Consider the following 23,580-nt stretch of genomic DNA (forward strand, 5'->3'; position numbering starts at 1 on the left):
GCCTAGAAATGTGCTATCAGTTTAGTACTCCCAAACCAAATTACATAGTCATCAAGTTAAAAGGTTAAGAAAAGCTCGGAGAAACTTGCACTAGGGTATGTTAACAACTGTATTAAAAATATTTTAGGCAAGAAAAGATGGCAAATTAATACACAACTCTGCAAAAGCATATTCGAAGAAATACAATTTGGGTAATATGCATTTCACTAAGAAGATCAACATGTATACAGGCCTTCCAAATTAATTGTGGAGAATAAGTGGTCGACTTCATCACAATTTAATAATCATATCAGCAACTGAGCAACAAAACATTAAGTTTTAAAAGGAAGCATGTCCCTCTGGTAATTCATTCAATAGCCACAGCCCATTTTTCAAACAAAAATCCTTAAATTACGGGATTACAAAAAATTAGGAATAAATAACATTTGACACAGAATGATAGGCCGTTAAACTCCCTTTGGCCAAGGGCATGCCTCTTTGCATCTGCAAAAGAATTATACTCTTCAAAGCTATTTTCCACTTCAATCCTAAACTCATTTGCTTGGCAGAAAGCCCCACAGTAGAATGCATCTCAAATGCGAGCACATGAATTAGCACACCTTTCAACAGTCAGAGATCAAAGCCCATGTAGCTGATCTGGCTGTACAGAATGAGACACCTAGAAATCTCTTGCTGGATCAGTTACGTCAGGCCAGGTGCCGCTGAGAGTTGAAGCATTAGATGTTGGTGTATGCTGGATGCTACTTTTAGGATGAAGGGAGTGCAAGTAGATTATGGCATTATCTACCCTGCAAATCTTAATTCTTGTTGTACTAATCTGTCACAGCGACTGGCGGCAAAGCTAGGAAACTAGTTTTAGAAGGACTCCATTAAAGGCTCTCAGCACTTGGAGGGAAACTCCTGTTTCATCATTATCTATGGATTGCCTCACTGAGACGGGGAAAAAATCCTCCAAACATCGCCAAACTCTAAAAAACATTCCAGTGCCAAATATCAGAGAACTAAAGAATCATACAATTGACAAAATAAATACATTGCACGTTCATTGCATCACTTAAAGCCCATTTTTTTTTTAAAAATAGGTTATCACTTCAAAGATTCTTTAAGCTTCTTGGAAGGCACAATAAAAGAACACCAAAAATCAAACACGGAAAAACATTTGGGCAGCTAGTCATCTATTAGATTTTGTAAATCATTCTCTTTGTTTACATATCACTGTGATGATACAGAAGTTTCAACTATATAACATCTGTGCTTGTATTGTATTTTAAACGCCCTATACCTATTTAAAACCTTTTTAAATGTCCTGTACCTATTTGTTGTCAAGGCCTCTGCTTCAAAGGAAATTTGGGTAACACTCAAATTCTGAACCTAACATGTTTGTGATCTTTTTTTGTTGTTCAAAAAAACACTGACATTTAAAAGAACTGGCAAGAGCGAGAGAAATCAGCCAGGACTATGACCCATGAGGAGGAATAAGAAATGGGTATATGGCATACATTTCCCTGCCTCTAAAAACCTTGTACTCAGCCTGCTGTTTGCGCTGATTTTAGTGAGCTTGACAGGCACTGAACGCCTGCTTTCCCCAAATTTTAAGAGGACTGGAAAGAATTTCTTAGGAAGGTAATACTAGTAGAAGAGTTTTTCCTTCTTTAACATCCTAACCCTAGTGGATATATAGCAGATGAAGGTCTTTCCTCCAGATCTGCATGTCAAGTTTCTTACACACATCCGTGATTTCTGGCTCAAGAATGCCCACTCTTTGGCTTTCTGAGCATGAACAGCTGTTGTATACTCATGGCAGCTGGGCAGCGTTAGAGAGAGAGATCGCAAAATGTTCTCATGCATGCGGATAGAAAACACAAGCCATACCACAGTACTCACTGCGATTTTATGATTCCGCATCATATTATCAAACTCTTCATTAATTTTTTTATATTTTTCTTCTGTATGTGGCGTGAGCACATAGGAAGTGTCAGGGTCCGGGCTGTCGCACCCTCTGTTTTCCTTCTTGTTCAGAGCCTAAATGATGAAGTCAATAAAAAGAATCAACACATACAAAGTAGGAGGGTAAGGAAAAAAAAGTACTTACAGGGCCTCGCTTGAAAATAAAATCACTATCTTCGTTTAGTTTGCTGAATCTGTCCTCCGACATGGGACTGTGCTCAAAGTAATCGTCAGCATCAGGGCTCTCACAACCATTAAGGCCTTTCTTTCTTAACGTCTGAAATACAATTGGAAAATTCACACACAGACAATACTAGCTTGCCATGAGACTTTAAGAAAAAATAAATTGCAAACTCGGATTAAGGAGGAACAAACCGATTCACATCCACAGCCACTGAAACCATTCCCAAATTTATCTTTGCTTCTTCAGCACCCCTAACATATGTGATTTTTTTTAAACCTCTGAAAATCCCCACAATGCATTTCTGGGAATCGCTGGGTTCCTCAGGCTCTTACTGCAAACCCTTGGTAAGAAGGGAATAGACAATCCCCTGATCTTCCTTTAGAAGACATATGTAAAGGTGAGCTTGGGGGATTTTTAAAAAAGCTTCACTAATGTCCTGTGTGAACCAAGACTCTCTTCTAGAACAAAGAAGGGGCAGAAAATAAATTGCAATTAACAATTATAAGGGACCCCAACATATCGCCCACCAAGTCGTTTTAGAAAACGGATGGGGCCACTTGCCCAACAGGGCTTCTGATTAGACACTGAAGTCCCCGAGAAGGTGGGGGGCTGGACTGGATGGCCCTCGGTGGTCTCTTCCAGCTCTAGGTGATGCTGATTCTAAACAGCTGGGCAGATAGAAATAACCTTGTTTCAGCAGCAGCTGCCCCCAGTCTTGGTTCTGTTCTCTCTCACGCCTCTTTCAAAGTGTCCTTCTAAAAAGTATTGCTCTTCTCTTCTGAATTTAGGCTTCCCTCTGTGCCTGCAGCTCCACCTCATATGACACCCATTTTGTGGTTCTGGCCATCAAACTACATAGATTCATAGAATCACAAAGTTGGAAGGGGTCATACAGGCTATCGAGTCCCACCCCCTGCTCAATGCAGGATCAGGCTCAAGCATCTGTCCATCCACTGCTTGAAGACCACCAGTGAAGGGGAGCTCCCCACCTCCTGAGGCAGCCCATTCCACTGCTGAACTAGACTCATAGAATACTAGAGTGGGAAGGGGCCATGCAGGCCATCTAGTCCCACCCCCTGCTCAGTGCAGGATGCTTAAAGACTGCCAGTGAGGGGGAGCTCCTTACCTTAGGCAGCCCATTGCACTGCTGAACTATTCTGACTGTGAAAGCAATTTTCCTGATCCTACGCTGTTTCCTTTTATTCCCTCCTCTATGATTTACTATTTAATATTCTACATTTTAATTTCCCCCAGGTTGGAATCACCCTAGCCAAGTTGCCATTCACCATGTTTGGCAATGGTAAGCTAGAAAGACCTCCCAGCTTGGCAAGGACAATTCAGAGAAGAAAGCAAAAGCAAAAAGGAGATCCCATCGAAGCTCAAGAAGGCATTCTGGCATTGTAAATGTAAAGCTTTCATGGCTGCCTGGGATTCTAGTCCTAAGAAAAAACTAGACTGGTCAAGACTTATTCATGTCGTAGACGAGGTATGAGGGCTGCCTGCATCCTCAGAACAAGCCAAAAATGTGAGTTTTAAAAGCTACTGATTTAGGCAGGGCTTCAAGTTGACCACCATGAGAAAGAGCCGTTTCTTTGTAACCGCTGTAGACAGGGAACCCTCATATACATCTCAAATATCCATTTCATTCCATTATTTGGGGGGGGGGGGGGTTTAATTTATATATATGGACCGCCACTCCCGGCACAGCCAGCTCATGGCAGTTTACATAAAAACATAAAACAGCGTAAAACCCCAATAAAATCGCACTACAATCGATGGCGGCAACAATTCACCGTCTACTTTCCCATGTGAACCCTCAGCCCTTGTGAGCAGCAGTCGCTGTCGCACTGACAGAAAACCGCAGGTGATGTTTGGCCTGGAGGGACCCGATCTTAACTCCGACCTCAACCAAACGCCTGGCAGAAGAGTTCCGTCTTGCAGGCCCTGCGGAACCCAGAGACGTGTAGTTTCTTGGCAGTTGAAAAATGGTCCTCCCAAGGGCGTTTTTTCAGATCTACCTGAGCCAAAAATATACTTCCAAAATATCTTTGCAGTATTTTCCAGGTATATTTCGGCCCGAATGTATCCAGGTTTTCTCGGGAAAACCCAAATAAATCCTGAGAAAATCCCGGATATATCTGGGAATTACTGGTAAATCCAAAACCAGCAGAGAGGTGGCAGCAGACTGCTCCCGCCTCTCAGCTGTTTGAAGGGACTACAGGAGGGCCTGACAAACATTTTAAAGGCACTGCAAATGACAGCCCAAAGTGGGGGGCAGATTTGAAGCTGGCTTTTTGTACAGGCCAGTTTAAACAGCCAGTCCCAGAAACTGCTCTGCTGCAGGAAACAATCTGCCTCCCTGCCCTGCACAGACCCTGTGGCCAGCTTCTTCTAACATGCAATTTAATCTGTGCTGTAGAAGAAGCCAAGTCAGTCCCAGGATTGTGTAGGCTTAAAAAAAAAAAACAACGTATTTTTCTTCTCAGGTCCATCAGCTCTGGGGAAAATTGGGAATTTCCAAAAAAATCCCAGTATTGGGATCCAGGAGTTTTTGAAAATACCAAAACACCGAGGGTCCAAGAAACCCACATTGAAAAATACCAATTAAAAACAACTGCACACCTCCTTCTAATGAGATTTTTATGCTTCAAAAAGTTGCTGACACTAAATTTTTAAAAAATACAGGAACAAGGAGAATTACGGGTACTACACATTTATCTGCCGTACCACTTGCTTTTCAGGGAACAAGCCACACTCCCTGTGCAAAGCTGCCGCATTTCCTATGCAGCTTCAAACACTGAATAACGTAAGGAGTCACAATCCGTGTAACTTCCTCCAAATACACAGCACTCTTCTCAGTTTCTTTCCTAACTCGCAAGAGCACACAAATCCAAATGGCTTGAAGAAGACAAGGGGGTCATCATTAACAAAATATAATTCCTTCTCAGGTTACTTGGCACGGCATCTCACACATACACACTCAGAGCCTCCCCCCCCCCAAAAAAAACCCAACTCAGGGCATCCAGAGGAAAGATGTGTCACTTTCCCCAACACCTGTCACAATAATCTCTACTGTCTAACCAATCAGGTGGATACTTATATGGACTTCACCATACATGGTGCTGCTTCTCAGGGCTTCTGGACGCTGGGAACCCTCCCAAACCTTCAACAAGTCCTGCCTGCCAGTCCTCCACACCGTAATATCAGCAGGGAAAATGCTCACACGACCGTCTGGATTACATTTAACCTTTCATAAATGATGGAAGGCTATAAATAGAAGCAGGAAGCTTTGGGTATTCACACCAGAACGCACTGATTTTTGCCAAACGGACTGCTTACTTGCCATTTTTTGGGAAAGGAATGCCGGCTTATATAAATCTGCAAACCTGATTAACAAATTATGGGCCTCAGCAATTGCTCCCGATTGACTACTTTTGACTGAAGCGTAATTGGGCGTGGAGAAATTCTGCAGAGTGCAAAATCTACGCAGGACTTCCACCCCACCCCAAAGAAAAAGAAAAAAAGCTGCACAAAAGAGCCAGAACGAGTGGAGTTTAACTTCTAAGCTCCAAGCAGAAAAGGGGTTATTTTTATCCTGCGAAGAACGGAATTAACCCCGACGACTTGGGAGGAAGGGAAGGTCTCATTATCTTTCTCTTACAGATTCTGGAAACCTTCATTCCAAGCAAAGCTCCTGTCACCGTCTAGCTGCTTTAAAGCCGCAGTCCCGATTTCTAAACAGTCAAAGTCCCTGTGTGGGTAATCTGAAAGTTGTGCCTCCTACTCTTGCGTGCAGAAGCATCCCTTTTGCAGGCCTAACCCTGATAAGAGCCAACACTTATTTTATCATTATCGAGTGCCATAAAAGCAAGCTGTTACTCCTGCACGACCAGGGAAGCAAGTGGAATGCTGTAATCTTCAAGCAAAGCCGGGCAGACTGTGGGAGTCAGGCCAGGGTATGTTTTCTCATTGGCTGTGAAGATAACCAGCTCTTGCTCCAAATGTATTTTGTTACAGGCCCTCGATTCATAGGAGTTTGCCAGTGTGTAGGCCACAGCATTTCCATGGCCTTGTTCTCAGCATCCTCTGGTTTGTACGCAGTGTGCTCTTTTACAAGTTTGGGGGCGGAAAGTGCCATCAAGTGTCAGCTGACTTATGGTGACCCAGTAATGACTTCAAAGCAAGAGATGTTCAGAGGTGGCTTTCCACTGGCTGCCTCTGCAGAGCAACCCTGAGTCCTTTCCTTTCCTTAGTCGTCTCCCATCCAGTTACTAAACAGGGTTGATCCTGCTTAGCTTCCAACATCTGACAAGACTGAGCTACCTGTGACATCCAAGTGAGGGCAGGTTGACTGGTACACATACACCTGGAACCTTGGACTCCATTTTAAGCCCTGTTTGAATTATAGGGTGAAGTTCATTGCTGGGTTGGTAATGGAATGTCCCAACATCCACCTTATGGAGGTATCCTCCACAGATAGATAGGAGACCACAAATTCTATGATCTCCATAATTCCGTCCCTTCTCTAACTTCAGAAGGATAGGGTTTCATCTCAGTCATCAGAGGGTGAAACGGCTAGAGCAGGGGCTCATGGGAATTGTAGTCCATGGGCATCTCGACGGCTGCAGTTTGATTACCCCTGGGCTAGACTATATGCCAAATTCCAAAATAATAATATATTTAGCTTGCCTTTCAAAAAATTGTTCAGAACAAGTAACAACGTTCATAAAAACATCATACAAAATGGGCTAAAAACATCATTCATTGAAATCTAACTGCCCCCAACCAGTATTTTCCCCAGACAGGGGAGTGTTGGGAACAGGAGCTGATCTTTCGTTCTCCCAGTGGTGAGGTCAATATTCATTGGTGGTGGTTATTTGGGGCTCCGACCATAAGCCTAGTGAAATAGCTCCGTATTGCAAGCCCAGCAGAACTGGTTAAGGCGTGCTACGTGCAGCCAAACAGACAAGCAGATAAGTGAAAGCACACTCACAACTGCAGAGAAGTGAAGGCCAGGGATCTCCATTTCTATCGAGGCCTTCATCTCTCTTCTTGGGTTTTACCTCTCACATATCTAATGGCACACAGAGCACTTCCTCTCCGAGAGCAGAAAATCGAAGTGTGAACGGTGCCATGGCTACCAGTGGTGGGGACCAGCTGTACCTGCCCCCAGGAAATGGAACTTCTGACGGTATTACCGGCCAAAGGAAATAGCACGGTGGACAGTGGCATGCCAGAGTAAAAAACCCAAAAGAGGCAAGAATGTGACCACCTCAAACATGTTCATTAACTGCCTTGCTTTTGGTGAAGCGTCACACTACTGAATTACAAAGAATAGCTGGGAGATAATTAACATGTGCTTGCTTGAGCTCCTAATTTGCCAGTGTGTGGTTCCACGCACTTTTTCCTTTCAGTGCTCAGCATCATGACACATTATGTTCAACCCTACAATTTCTGAAACTGCCTCACTGAGAGGGTGTTTTTTTTTATTATTATTATTGTGCTCCCTTGGCATTGAGTAGTACTACTATTTCTCTCGTTGAGTTTATAGCCTGAGATGGAGTTATTTTTATATCGAGCATCTCGGTTTAAGACCTAGGAGAGAAATCTCTTTAAAACTATGTGTTCAGTCTGACATTGGAAAGCATAAGTCATTGTTGGCATTAAACACACACACACACACACACACACACACACACACACACACACACACACACACTGGTAGCCACAGTAAAATAGATGCACACTTAGCCATAACTGTTTGAGTGGCACTCAACACGCACACACAAACATGCACGCCTGCGGGCCAAAATCTAGATGCTTCTAAAGCATGAGACATGCTTTCACATCCCCTTGAGAAGACACAACTAATGCCTTTCCCCCTCCGTTCTTTCCTGATGCCACCGAAGAGCAGGTCTATTATGCACAAAAGCAAGCGTGGAAAGGCAGGTGTGCAACGTGACCACAAAAAGAACTACTCCGAGAACATTTGTTGTAAGTGCAATTCCATTTCATTCTGCATCGCCTCTGTGCGGACCGGGAAAATGGAGGCTGAAAAGCTTTTCCTCGGCAGAGGAGATAAGAGGGTCAGTCGAGACACTGCAACTCTGCTCTGAGCATTCTTGCCGCCTTCACGGCCATCCATGTGTGATGTCACACTTGACAAACATGAAGGACAGAAACCAGGTTGATGCCTTGCAAATATATTGCCCGGAAGATGTCCCTAGGCAATGGGACTCCAAACAGAATGGACTTCTTAAAACATCGGTTTTTAGAAAACAAGATAACGACAGAAGAGATTAAAACTGTTGTTCTGTTGTAAACTAAGAAAGAGTGAGCAACAAGCTCCATCAGGAAACAGCTTAAGAAGTCAGTCGGTCTTCATGAGGGTGGAAGAACATTTTTTAACTGTCCCCCAGAACACATCGTGGAGAAATGTGCACATGTTGCTAAGGATCGTAACAACTGGATACACAAACACAAACCACAGCAAGTGGCTGAAGCAGCTTTGAGTCACCTTCTCCAAACTTCTCACTGCAGCTCTTACTTCACATGCAGAGGCCATCATCTCCAGCACAACCTTTTTGTGTAGTCAAAGTCAACAATGGGAAAGTGAGTGGAATTCACCCAGTTGACTCCAACTGGAAAGAGATGACAAAAGTCAAGGCTTGTTCCAATCGGCATTCTCTGTGAGGATGATAAAGGCCCTAAACTGGTAGATCCCCTGGACTTGGCTTTGCAGATTTAACCTTCTCCTGAGATAACATGAACTTAGATACCCACGGATCTCATTATCAACATTTTCTCCTTGGATAAGCAAAAGTCCTTGGCATGAGCTTCCAACAGCTTTCTCGCCTGGCTAAGGCACCGATGTGATTTATGATCCCGTATCAGAGCATTGAGCTTAGTCCTCATGTTCCAAGTCAGATGTTACTCTGAGTAGAGCATCACGTTCTTTGTTGGAAGCATATCATGAAAGAAGGTTAAAGGGATGGGGGTTTGTTGTTGTTGTTTTAAATGATACACTCAAGGATTGTGCGAGAGTTCCAGCATTCCACGGACCAAGGGAAATTTAAGCTTCAGCTGTCTCGTGGAAATTGGAGTTGTGACTGCATTTCTTCACAATGTCAGTCATGCTGAACCAGCTCCCTCCACTGCCTGGACACACATGGGCAGCTCCCACATGCATCATAGGCCTCGATGTGACACAATGTTCCATATTAGACTACTAGAATGGGAGGAAGTCATGTTAAAATCTGACCTGCAATCATAACCCTATAAACATCATACAAAGGCAACGAATGAAAGAACGGGTTCTATAAAAGCTAAACAAGGTTTGTACTTGGATGGGAGGATGTCAACGAAGACTCTTCGGAGGAAGGCAATGGCAAACGTCTGCTTCTCACTTGTCTTGAAAGCCCCTTGCTGGGTCACCAAATGTCAGGGGCGAATTGAGGGTACTTTCATATGTAATAGGAGACGGCCAAATCTTTATTGTGTACTGATCAATAATGTTTCCAGCCTAAGGAGGTGTGTATAGGAAATATGAATGCTAACTCCTTCATCAGGAATCCTGCCTGATCCTAAGTTTCTTCTGAAGCTAATCACAGGTAGAAGCACTGGAGACTGGGCCAGGAGCACCACTATTTCCTCATGGCCAGACAGGATCCTAAGAATTTACATAATCCCACAGGAATGTGTCTAGGACAGGTGTTCTGTTGATTTAGTGAACATACACTTGTCTTTAAAAGGTCCTTGATGGAAGAGTCATCTGTCCAGGCCTTTTCTCTACTGCCCGCTGCACCTGTCAACGGTCGATGCTACGGAACCACGGCCTTCATCAAATTCCTTCCATGTGAAGATTTAGAGCAACTGTTTTTGAAGCCTTTCCTTCCAGCAGTGTCTTACACACCTGTTAATTCGTTTTCAAGGCCAAAATCAAGAAGACCCAATCGTTTCACAGAATTAAAACAAGCGTGACTCTTAGGAATTGAGACCATCTAAGCCAGGGACTTGTGAAACTAGGCCGAAGAAGCAAATATGTGGATACCAATGTTTGGAAGTAGCATCAGGGCCCCACTTGTGGGGCCCTCCAGGGCAACTGAACAGTTTGCTAGCCATGAACCATTAGCCTAATCCAGCAGGGCTCTTCGTGGGTCACAAGTAGGGTTGTGTGCGGCAGCATCCGAATTGGCCATTCCAGGCCGACTCTGCCAGCACCGTGGGGCAGGGGGGAAGGCGCGGGCGCCGGTGCATAACTCGGCACACATAAAGGTAAAGGTATCCCCTGTGCAAGCACCGGGTCATGTCTGACCCTTGGGGTGACGCCCTCTAGCGTTTTCATGGCAGACTCAATACGGGGTGGTTTGCCAGTGCCTTCCCCAGTCATTACCGTTTACCCCCCAGCAAGCTGGGTACTCATTTTACCGACCTCGGAAGGATGGAAGGCTGAGTCAACCTTGAGCCGGCTGCTGGGATTGAACTCCCAACCTCATGGGCAGACAGCTTCAGACAGCATATCATACACACGGAGAATTATGAACACAAAGACAACTACTGCTCCAGCTCATAAACCTTAATGCCATTTTTCCGATGTTAATTTTTAATGACTTTTATGCCGTTTTGTGTTTTCATCACCTGGAAGGGGGGTCACAGAAATTTCCTAAGTAACATCAAATGAATCAATAGAAGCTCACAGCAGCAAATGTGGAGCTGAGAAAGAAGGAGTTCTTTTCTCATTCAAAAGCTCTATAAGTTACCACATGGACCCGCATATGCACAGGGTCATTTGTTGCATTGTACAAATGGCTCTTCTAGCACAGTAGACATTGGGCTTGGACATCAGACAGGTCAAAATGCCTGTTCAGCCACGAAGCTCACTGGGATCACAGAGAACAAAAGTCCCTCATCTTGCTGATCTGTGGATATTGTGAGTTCTGAGAACAGACGGAAAGCACCGCAACAAAATGGCTAAAATGGAGGGAGGAACCAATCGCAACCTGGCTCCCACAGGGGCTGAGCTGTATCCCAGAATGGTGGGAGGTTCCACAAAACATTAGGAGGTTCCAAGCCAAGCATCCTCCTAGGTCAGAGGCAGTTGTTTCCCAATAGGTGTTCCCTGTAGACCAGGGGTAGTCAACTGGTGGTCCTCCGGATGTCCATGGACTACAATTCCCATGAGCCCTCACCAGCATTTGCTGGCGGGGGCTCATGGGAATTGTAGTCCATGAACATCTGGAGGACCACAGGTTGACTACCCCTGCTGTAGACAAGCAAGTGATGCCTCCTTGGCTTTTCTACAGTACCGCCTTCTCCAACCAGGTGAGGGGAAGCTGCAAGTGAGTGCCAAGAAAGCATCTTTAGGAACCAGGGCACCTATGGCACAATGCTGGAGGATCACTTCCAGAGAGAAGCTTGCATCACAGCAACTGATCCCAAGGAGTCAATGAGGTTACCAGCGACTGGCAACTCAGCCCACGTTCCCCCAATGGAAGTGATACGATAGAATCGAACAGAAGTGACGGCTCTCATGCACGTGCTTCAGGATCTAGGGCATTTTGCCAAAAGACTGTTCCATCCTAAAGCCTGCACACACACACAAAATCACCGCCCTGCCTTCGACAATATAAGCACATAAGAAAACAAAGTCCCTAATAATCTGTTCAATTGTTTTGTAATCCTTAATGTCAAGCAACGTTTTGGCTTCGATTCATAAACACCACCTGATGCAATGCCAGCCGGGATCACCTAAACTGAATCTGGCTTCCATTGAGCAAAGTGTGCCGTTTTACTTCCTAGAGACGTTCAAGATTCAGAGGTCTGGAAGGATGGTTTCCAAGCGCAAGGATTGATTGCCAGGTGCGATACAGTTCTGCGGAGAGTTAACTTGGCTAAGCAAGCTGCAGAGGTTAACTTTATCATGACTTGCTTTTCATCATCTCGGGAGACACAAGGGCCACACCGCACATGACACGGCAGCGCACAAACTTCGACTCGCTAGCAAGGGTAGCCTTGAGTCACCCAACAGGTTGGCAAATATTTATAAATTTCCCTTGGGGGGGGGGGGCACGTACAGCACGGACACACCTCTTTCTCCACGTATGAGGTCAGGTGTATTCAGGATCCCTAAAAACAGGGATTACAAAATATTTTCCTTCCAAAGGGAAACACACTCGCTGCAAGTACTCTTCCACCTAAAATGAACTCAGCTTTTGTTCTCTTAGACATCAAGAACCCAAGGCCTGTTTCTACCAGCTCCCTACAGCTACTTCTCTCATTTCTTCCACCCATGGGGCAGCTGGGTTGTTTGGAACACAGAAACCACAGGCCAGGACGAAAGAGCGAGCGTCAAAAACAGGCCACGGCGGCCAATCGGCGCGCTGCTCATCAAAAGCCTCGCTGGGTGAGGATATGCCCCCGGGCACGCTCAAAGCAGCTCTCTGGATCCTGGCCAGATCAAACACAACAGCTGGCTTCGTTAATTGGTAGGTGGGTAACAGTTGCTTTGGCAGAACGAGTTTTGTTTGAGGACAAGGGGGAAAACCCTGCAGCTCCCAGTTTTCTGGAGGCAAATAAGGCTTAACGGGGTTTGCCCCAACATGCTAAGGCTTCTCCGTGTCCTAAAGTGAGCGGCTTTTAAAACCACCGTATCCTGCTCCTTGTAATCCTCTGTCAAACTGCGAGCAGAAAAACCATGTTGATTGGCAGCGCAGTATTCCTACAACGCATCAGCTCTCGTGAAAATCATCAGTGCCGTAACAAGAAAATCCACACCGTTTTTACAAAACCTCTTGGCAAAACCCCAAAAAAACAAGCAACCCTCCCTGCTCAATCACCATTCTCTAATATATGACAAAAATATGAAGTATTAGTCCTTTGTATTTCAGAAGGGGGTATATGTTGGGGAGAAGGCAGCCCAGTATGGCCTGAAGTTCAGATCTGGGTCAGTATTTGGATGAGAGACCAGCGAGAAAGGCACTGCAGAGGGAAACAATGGCAAACCTCTTCTGCTTCCCACTTGCCCCCAAAGTCGCCTCCAGCTCAGTGGCCCCTCAACAGCACTACGTACACACTGTATTATGTTAGATCATGGCATCCCCAAAAGATGGCTGCACATTCTGTCTCCGCTGAGGATCACTAGGAACCCATTTGCTCGGAACAAAGCTGAGCCCGGGTTACAGCGAATAAACTCTGTCTGTTCCCACTCAAGACATAACTACCCATTCGCCAAAGAAAAAATGCACAAGGGAAACGAGTGAACGACAGCGCACAGTTCAAGCCACGTTGTCGCATGCACTCCATTACTGCTGAACAACATGTAAGTTTAAAATTAACCACATATTTTAAACCGCTTACAGGAGACCCAACTGTGTTGCCCTGAGTTTCTGAAGACACCACTGAATCATAAAACCATGGAGTTGGAAGGCACCTGCAGGGTCCTACCCCCTGCAGAATGCGGGAAATTCACAACTACCTGCCCGCCCACAATGACCCAATTCCACGCCCAGATGATGCCCCCGGATTTGGCATTCCAAACTGACTACCAGATGCTGCAAATGAGACAAGGCAGTCCCACACAGAAACAGATTTCTTCCGGCATATTATGTGATGAACTGCTAAAAGCGGGACGTATTGCTCTTTGTACGGTAACATGCGAGCTTTCTTTTTGGTGTGCCAGCCAAGAGCTTCTGCATACACTATACACAGTTTAAAGAACAGCTTCAAACTGCTAGCTAGCTTGGAGTAGTGGTTAGGAGTGCAGACTTCTAACCTGGCGAGCCGGGTTTGATTCCATGCTCCCCCACATGCAGCCAGCTGGGTGACCTTGGGCTCTTCACAGCCCTGATAAAGCTATTCTGACAGAGCAGGAATCTCAGGGCTCTCTCAGCCTCACCCACCTCACAGGGTGTCTGTTGTGGGGAGAGGAAAGGGAAGGTGACTGTAAGCCGCTTTGAGACTCCTTCAGGTAGAGAAAAGTGGCATATAAGAACCAAATCTTCTTCTAGGAGCACAGAAATTCATTCACGTATTTTCAGAATGTGTGTAAACACATAACAGCCCCTCTAGAAACTAAAGACTCAGGAAGCCTACACTGCTGGTATTCCTGCTTCAGTTCCTTGTCCTAACTCTGTCCCTAAGCCCTTATCGTCTCAACACGCTCCATCAAATTTCATCTTATGCCGTAAATCTGCATGACAAATTAGATGCAAGTGCAGTCTTGTCAACCTACAGGCTCATAAAATACGTTCCCAAACCAATTAAGGCACTGGCAGTGAAGGTGCTTGCTTCCCAACTGCCTTCACTGCAGGGTTCCCCAGTTGGCCATCCATGGGTACCATGGCTCCTAGTGTCCATCAAGTGCTTTCAGAAAGCAAATGGGACTAGATGGGGCTTTGGCCTACCAGGGCTTCTGACTGCCTCTGTAGATTACAAGGCACCCTGTTAGGCTCCGCCTAAAATGTTGAGGAGTCACTATTAGAGTTCTATATAAAATCTCGATTCCTGACATTTTGTGATTCTCTCCACCTACCGCAGCAGCCATTTTGTCCTTGCATTGGGTCACAATCCCAAAGGTGCCTACTGGATCAAAAAGGCTGGGGACTCCTGCTTGGCAGATAAGCCAAGGTGAACAACTTCATCAGCTTTCAGATGTCTTCAAAGAGGGCTGCACGCCTTGGCTTGGATTCAGCAACGCACAAGCGGAAACGCAGAAAGGCTTAGCGCAGTTCCGCTGACACAAGGTATCGTGCAACCCTTGGAGCTTTCCTGGCCCTGGAGTTCTCCCAGAATTACAACTGATCTCTAACTACAAAGATCATTTCCCCTGAAGCAAATGGCTGCCTCAAAGGGCAAACTCTACAGCATACTGTAGATTCTAGATGAAAGTCCGCCCCAAACACATACACCTTACATGCACTGCCAAATCTCCAAGAATTTCCTAGGCTAGAGTTGGCAAACCTGACTTCAGAGTGCCTCGCTGATTCCTTGGTCCTCTGGCAACAGCTGTTTCAAGATGGGAACCACCTGTCAACCCCAAATCCCCCCAGACCAGAGCCTTACCCACTTTCCTGAAACACAGAGCAGGTGCTGTATTGGGGAGTGGCGCTCAGAAAGACACACTGAAGATCCACAAGCAACTCCCAAGCCACTGAGAGAACATTCCGTGCATGAGAGTATAAATTTCATTATGGGTGCGTTGTTCATATTGTGGTATACACAAGCAGAAGGTAATTTGATACAGATGGCGGTATACCTTTACATCGCGTTGCTATCAGCCGCCTGTGCTGGTTCTCCAAGAGACTGTCTGGCAGTTAAAGCAGGCTGATAACAGCAGCTCAGGCATCTAGTCTCAAGGTTGTGCTCTCGCCCTAAAACTGGAATCGTCTCAGCCACAACAGCTGGTCTAACACTGTGAACTAGGCAGAAAGAAGAACGTGAACAACAGCACTCAGATCTGATGAGCAGAGACTTGGTAGTGGAGGGTGCTTATATGAACAATTCTCAAGTCTTTCACTTGATTCCGAGGAAATTTTCTCAGGTACCTTCTTTCAGGTGTTCCTTTGGTAGAGTCCTCCAGCTTCCACATGCATAGCTAAGACTAGCCTTGACACATTTTCTTGGGCTTGACGAGCCAGCCCCAATACATTTTTCAGAAGAGCTTTAATGCATTTCAACAACCATATTTTCTCATTATCACCACCACAAAATTTCATCCACAACTGTACGGTTTCCCGGAATTTTATTAAAGCTTTGACAAAAGTGTTGCAATGTAGAAAATAAACACAGAGTAAACCCTGGTTGCCAACATAGCCATCAAAAGCTATCCTTGAATCCTTGCCTAAATTCTATCCAGTTATTCAAAATGCCATTCTTGATTTTAAAACATTCACTTGATTGAATATTGCGGACAATATAGAAAGCAGATTATTTGATCTACCACCACAGAATGATGGAAAGCTTTCATGTAAACAAGCAATGCTAACTGAATGGTGTAAACAGAGCACTGGATGTACCCTGAAGGTTCCTTCTTCTCAAGGGCGAGGAGGACATTCGGAACCACTTGGGTTCCTCTTCCCCCAATCCCTGGAGGCGGGAAACTGGTTGCATTTTCCAGCTCAGGGGAGAGGAAGAGCCTACTCTCAGTCTGAAGATTTCTGCGGCTGATAACAGTCCACAATGGGTGTCAAATAGACAGACAACAAGGCTTACAGAGAGAGCCCTACAAAACAAACCACACAGTAAACTGTCAGAAGAGGGAATGAACAAGGAGCATGGAGACTGGCATTCACCCTTTAGGAAGCATAATAGGCTGAGCAGAGACCCGCCAATTCTATAAAACACATTCTTGGGTGAAATGATATAAGCAGCTTTGACAATAATGAAGAAATCATGTTGGCATCACAATGAAATGCTCACCTGGCGCAAAGATCTGTCAGGGCCTGAGCTAAGAAGTGCTTGAATAACTGGAACAGAGGTCTGCATGCTAGAAGGAAAGCTCTAGCGGGATGTAAACATAATGGGTTGGGTCCGGTCAGTTTTTCACTCCAATTCACGCAATTCCCCTCCTCATGTCATTCCCCATCTCACCTGGCAACCCGCCATACTGGCCTTGCGGTTCTTCAGCATAACCTCTGAGGGGTCAAAAGGGAGTTCCTTCCTCTTGGAAGAAGACCCAGCTTGGTGTAGTGGTTAGGAGTGCGGACTTCTAATCTGGCAAGCTGGCTTTGATTCCCCATTCCTCCTCCACATGCAACCAGTTGGGTAACCTTGCGCTTGCCACAGCACTGATAAAACTGACCGAGCAGGAATCTCAGGGCTCTCTCAGCCTCACCCACCTTACAGGATGTCTGTTGTGGGGAGAGGAAAGGGAAGGCGACTGTAAGCCATTCTGAGAGAAAAGTGGCATATAAGAACCAACTCCTCCTCTTCTTCTTCTTCTTCTCCCTTCTTCACCAGCAGAAAAGTGGGTTGGCTTCAGCATACAGTATAGGCATACAGACTGTGGCCATGGGCATCTGACTTCCTTTGAGAAACATGGATGGGCAGGTTGACATTTTGGAATTCCCCCAGTTTGTGAATAGCCAGGATTAGACAATAGCCTTTTGGCTTGTGGAGCTTGATAGCCAGTGATCTAAATATCTGGAGGATTTTAAAATGCAGACCATTCTTTCCCCACGAGACATCAACATGTGTTTCCCTCTCTTGTGTCACCAGCAGAGATGCCAATTAATGTGACACAAGTCAGACAAGAAGGCAGGTCACACCACAGACAATCACCTGAACCAAGTCACTTCAGATTAATGAGAGGGCTGCCCCTGACACACTGTTTTCTTAACAGAAAAGGACAGAGCAAGCAGGGAATGACACAACTGTAAAACTCCCAAGCTCTATTGCTACACTCCAAGAATAAAAGGAAACTGTAAATACCGTTTGGTAGCATTCTTCTTACAGGGCGTTACAAAATGTAGGGATGGGTCCAAGCACTTCTTCCACAAATGAAGGCTACAAGAGGGAATGACTATTAAGAACGCTACGCTGTCGATGGGGGGGGGGGGGGAGTTGTATAAAAGCCAAGCAGGATGTGGTGAGAGGAGAAAGGCTGGACAAAACTGAGTGGGAATGCTGGTCAGAGTCCATCCCAATATGGAACTCACAACTTCCACAGTTTCTCTGAAAACAAAGAACACTAACAAGGATAATATCACTGCTGATATTAGTAATACATTTCTAATTGCAAACCTGGCCCCTGTGTGGATTGGTAAAAAGAAAGAATAGGCCAGGTACATTTTTCTGCAGACCTGGGAAGACGTGCAGGTTTGCATCAAAATCCCACCCACCCCCCCATTAAAATTTATGTTCCACAATTAAGGAGATGCCTGCCCATTAATCTCCAATTTTGACCTATTTATTTCCTTCACAGAATTAGACCCAAACAAATGGAAACCTTATACACCAAGCTCTTTATTCCTGTTTGGCCCTTGAATCTGTTAAACATCTTTATTATGCTGCATGCTAATTTACTGCTCACCCTCTATGTTTGGATGGGTAATTTCAATTTCATTCTATCTGAAGAAGGGTGTCTGCACATGAAAGCTTGTAACTCTGCTCATTCAGATTAGTCTATAAAAGTTACCAAGTCACTCATTTGCAGAGGATCATCAAAGGAATAAAAATAAGCAAACAAAAAATAACCAGCCATCTTAAAATGAACCAAAGCTTCTGCATCCAGCCAAAAAAGAGGAAGCTCTTCCTTGCAGTTGCCAACCAGTCAAAAGCTTATTTATAAGTAATGTTTTTTTTAAAACACTTTGTGTCCTGGCAAGAGGAACTCTTCAGCTCTACCTGTCTTGCCAGAGACAGACACATCTACCCAGCTCTGGGTAGATGTGTTACGAGGAAGCCACCACTCAGAAGACAATGCCTTCCTCTACTCCTTGGCTTCAAGGAGGACTCATATTGTTGTTACATTATTTAGAGTACTGGCAAGAACCATGGTACTTTACAGATGTTTAAAGGTATCCTCAAGACCCTGCAATCTAAAGGCTGCCATATTTTATTGAAGCATCTCTTGGCAGTCCTTGGTGGAGGGGCAGAGCATATGGATCATTTCAGATCATGTTCTGTTGCGTAGCGCAAAATTACCTGTGCATGAAGTTCTCCTTTACACCATTTGATGGTGTTGAATGAACTCGTTTCTCAGTTACTTTCTACACTAGCTAAAATACTCAATTAAATTGAGTATTTACAAATAAAAAGCCTCTTGTGGCGCAGAGTGGTAAGGCAGCAGACATGCAGTCTGAAAGCTCCGCCCAGGAGGCTGAGAGTTCGATCCCAGCAGCCGGCTCAAGGTTGACTCAGCCTTCCATCCTTCCGAAGTCGGTAAAATGAGTACCCAGCTTGCTTGATGGGGGGTAAACGGTAATGACTGGGGAAGGCTCTGGCAAACCACCCCATATTGAGTCTGCCATGAAAATGCTAGAGGGCGTCACCCCAAGGGTCAGACATGACCCGGTGCTTGCACAGGGGATACCTTTACCTCTGTTTACAAATAATAATATAGATCTAAGAAACTGGGGGGGGGGTGACTAGGTTAGGGACAGAGGTCAGCCTTTTGCCATAGTGACAACAACCAGGGTTACCCCATACTCCTTCGTGCACAGCCATGCTTTTTTCCATCACTTCAAGAAAAAATAACTGGGGAGAGCTGATGATTAGATGTTGTGGTAGCAAACATAGAAAATATGGTCATTGAAATATAAAACCCTGGAGGCTAAAACAAAAACAAAACCCCTGGATTTTAAAGCCAGCACAGAGACTTGTCAAGGCCTGGCCTAAGGTATGCAGAACGACAGAAGACATTGCCTTTCCACACCTCCTCCAAGGCTGCTGCAGCTTGCCAAATCCCCTCGCATGATGAATACTGCGCCGCACGGCTTCTCGGTGATGTCACATCCATGAAGGTTACTGCTGTGCCAGTGTGCAGACCCAAGCCTGCCCCCATTTGTTGGCACGGTGCCACTAGCTGTGAAATGCAACTATGCGATACCAGAAAATAAGGATGCGCTGAAGGTCAAATAAAGCGTTGCAGTTGTCCTCGGGTTTACGCCCTTTCTCTGCCATTTGCCGGAATGGCCACAAGAAGCATGCTAATTGTCTGAATGTATTATCAAGTGAAACTTCTAGACAAGAAGCATTTTGGCCACGTCCTGGAAAGGGCACACGGAGCAGGCCCTGGGTGGTCGACCAGCAAGAACGATAAGCAGGAACATTTGGTAGCCCCACCCACAGTAGGCAACCTCCCATGTGAGGGAACAGTGGGAAGGGGGGGGGAATGAGGAGGGGAATCAACCACACAAAGGCATTGCATCCAAGTGGGAAGAGGTCACATCACAGCATCTGTGACATTCTAGGAACTTAGCCAAACTCAGGACCACTGTGACGTCATTGGCACTCACCCGAAAATGACATCAAAGTGTCAACAACACTCTCTCCACCCAGGCGCTACCCCTCAGATGCTCACAGGGGTGGCCAAGTCCAGGGTTCTGAACCCAGGCAAAGACAAAAATTCATTTCTACTGGCCTTCCCCTCTTCTTCCAACCCCTCAAAGGATAGCTGGATGATACATTAGAAGCCATAATTTACAAAGAATTAACAGTAATTAATGTTGAACGTGGTTAGGCTCCTACTCTCCTTGAAACCAAAAACCCTGGTCCATATTTGCGTGGCAAAGGGAACAGAAGAGGGGCAGAGGCCATTCACTACATTTACATCTCAATGCTCACTGTATGACTTTAATTCCAGGAGCGAGCAACAGCAAAATAAAAGACAAGCCCAGTGGCACCTTAGAAAGTCAACAAAGCGCATGCCAGCATAGGCTTTCATGAGTCAGAGTGCATTAGATGAAGTGAGCTCTGACTCACAAAACCATATGTCTGGGGGGAAGATCTGTTAGTCCTCTGGGCCTCTGGACTTCTCTTTTACCCTCCAATGAACCTCCCTGGACTTCAATGCAGATCAAGGCAACTGGTATATCTTCTCAGTTAAAGGACAAAAGGGGGTTAACAGTTGTTCTACAGCCATATAGGAGATTTACAATGCAGAAACAAATCTTCCAACAGAAAAGCCTCTATGCATCTTCAAAGTATTTACATAGTGCTCCGTGCAATCTGCCAGCTCAACGGAGAGAAATGCCAGCAGATGAGCAATTCTACAGAAGGTTGGCTAAGAGCACCGTCCCACCCATCGCCACCTCAAGCAACCATTTGCTACTTGCCTGAAAAGACGCCACCCAGAACCGTACAATCATCTTCATGGCCAGAACTCAACCGACAGATCAATCACTCAGTTTCATTTAACACTGACCGATTTTCTTGTAAAAATGATGGGTTTTTTTAAAGGTTTGAATAAAAACGGCAATGGAAGGACTGAATAAGAACCCATTTACTGCAGTATGGGTTTTACTTCCCCGTGACATGAGCTCCAAATTATTTATATGACTACTGAAGCAAAACAAACAAACAAAGAGAAGTCTCTGACTCTTTGAAGATTGAGCCCAGGATGCTGTTTAACAGGTTCCTGAGCCGATTCCTAAAGTGGACCTTGTATCGTCCACAAAAATCCTGCTTAGCCAGTAACAATGAAGTAAGTAGAGTCATGGCTGGCTAAAACCCTATGGAAGTCCTAAATACTTTATGCCTCCATTGATACAAGGAGCACACACTAATCAGAACAAGCGGATGAACGGCAAAAGAGAATATTGGTAGGCCTAGAAATGCCTACAGAAATGTGATTACAGCTCAAACTTCTTCCATGAAAGAGAGAACATAAAACCATGAATTCCATGATGATAAAGGTTTGAGTAATACTGAGCATGTAATACTTGCCCCCATCTAGTCAGCGCTTGGACTAGCTGTAGTCAGAACCCGGATGGGAGACAATCAAGAAAGATGGGGGCTGCTATGCCAAGGAACACAAGGGCAATCCACCTCCAATCTCTTGCCTAGAAAACCACACAGTCCTGGGGCAACATGAGTTAGTTCTGACTTGACAGCCCACACGGGACAATTGTCATCAGAGCATGGAAGCTAAGTGAGGTTGGTCATGGTTAACACTTGGATGGAAGACCACCAAAGAAGACTGAGATCACTATATAGAGAACGGCCATGGCCAATCGCCTCTGCTCATCCCTTGCCTTGAAAACCCCATGGCCCTGGGGGCAGCAGGAGTCGGTTGCAATCTGACAGCACACAGTGATTATTACTTCATAGCACCCCACAATGACCTCTCCTCAAGTCGACAAAAAGATCCAATTACGTCTCGGCCTTATCTGAGCAAGCGTGCAATTCAATTCATTCCCAGGACTTTGGTGAACGCTCAGTTGGACGCGGTGGTTCTCCCCCCCCCCCCCAGACTAAAGCAGGAAAGGAATCAATTCAGTAGTGTTACCTCAACAATGTCCGAGTTGGTTCTACTCTCGTGAGGTTCGTTGTATTCTGTGTATTTGAGGAGGACTTTGTCCATATCTGTGCTGGCATACTGAAAGAGCTTGTTCGAACTGTTAAAAATGATGAGGGCGATTTCACAGTCACAGAGCACGCTCAGTTCGTAGGCTTTCTTCATTAATCCAAACTTCCTTTTTGTAAAGGTCACCTACACAAGAGAGAAGACAGAAGGGTTTCATTTTTAAGAGAAAGACATCAAACAGAACACTTGCTGTAGCAATACGTAATAGTCAGCACACAGAGCGTCTACAAATGGAACATCGTCAAGGTAACAAACTTTTAACAAAGGATTACTTGACACAGGTAGCCCAAGCTAGCCCTCCGTACTTGGATGGGAGACCACTGAGGGAGGTCCAAGGTTGCTACGCAGAAGCAGGTAATGGCAAACCACCTCCGATCGTGACTTGCCTTGGAAAATCCATGAGGGGGTCACCATAGGTCAGCTGCAACTTGATATCGCTTCCTACCATCTCAAAAAAGAGCTGAGAAGGACTGGTCTGTAAGACCTCAAACACAAACCCATGAAACCGAAACCTGAAAACATTGTTAAAAGCGTTGCTTCTGGGATGCTGGCCAACCTTAGGTGAGAACCAGAACTGGGCGTCAGATTAGATACAGTATACACACATCTAGTGCGTGTCCAGAAAGGAAGTTTACGCAGTGTTGTATAGAAGACTTCCAACATCAAATCACAGAAAGCTTGGCCACCAGAGATAATCATTGGGGGGGAGGACCGAAAGGTACAAAAGACAAAATGGAAACAGAGCTCATCTTTGTTCAGGGATTCATCTGCATAATTTAAGCAGCCCACAAAAATGACAGAGGTGAGTGACAGGAATAGATCAGCAGCTCCAAAGATGGATTCGAAAGACATTATCTGTCTACCTGCCTCTGACAAAGATCGATCCTTCCTACACGTTCCAGGCTAATTACAAGGCTCTGCCGCCAACCTGAAGTGACAGGGCAATTCTTAACGAGGCATCAATTTTAATTATGGGCCTGTCCCTCTACATAGTTATAAAGTTGTTACGAAGAGTTGCGCGTCCATTGCCAAGTCTCCATTAGAAATGTTTAAAAGGGAAAGTGGTAGTAACAATTATTGTCCCGAGCCTCAAAAGAAGATTCGGGAAATTAAATAAGCAACAGAAGCAATAACTTGGCGATTGTTCTCAATTTTACAACTTCATGCAGTTCAGACAATGTGCAAGATCAATGTGCCGGCTTTGCAGCTCTGAGACCAGAAGGAAAAACCTTTTCCATCCGGCTGCCCAGGAACACGACTGCGAGCCACCTGCAATGACGGCATGGGCCCCAGAGTCCCTCACCACCCCCAAGGCTCCCCAGTTTCTGGAGGGGCAACTCGCTACGGGGCCCAAGAGGTGGGGGTGGAAGAATGAGGCAGCAACTGGTGAGCAGCAACAGGGTCAGGAAAGATCCAGAAGAGAGCA

General features: G+C 45.4%; 1 protein-coding gene across 7 annotated transcripts in view; it reads right to left on the reverse strand.

Moving 5' to 3' along the window:
* MEF2A (myocyte enhancer factor 2A) overlaps positions 1-23,580 on the reverse strand; it is an 89,862-nt gene that overhangs the window by 28,150 nt on the left and 38,132 nt on the right. For 3 of the 7 annotated variants that reach the window (XM_077318022.1, XM_077318020.1, XM_077318024.1), the window contains exons 3-4: positions 22,077-22,280; positions 1,885-2,022 (exon numbers count right to left, since the gene is read on the reverse strand). In XM_077318022.1, the coding sequence (XP_077174137.1) occupies positions 1,885-2,022; positions 22,077-22,280 (342 nt within the window). Of the gene's footprint in view, positions 1-1,884; positions 2,023-2,092; positions 2,225-22,076; positions 22,281-23,580 lie in introns of all 7 variants that reach the window. The other 4 variants (XM_077318021.1, XM_077318025.1, XM_077318023.1 and 1 more) reach the window with 2 other exon arrangements.

Source organism: Paroedura picta, chromosome 18, assembly GCF_049243985.1.
Source record: "Paroedura picta isolate Pp20150507F chromosome 18, Ppicta_v3.0, whole genome shotgun sequence".
Classification (NCBI taxonomy): Eukaryota; Metazoa; Chordata; class Lepidosauria; order Squamata; family Gekkonidae; genus Paroedura; species Paroedura picta.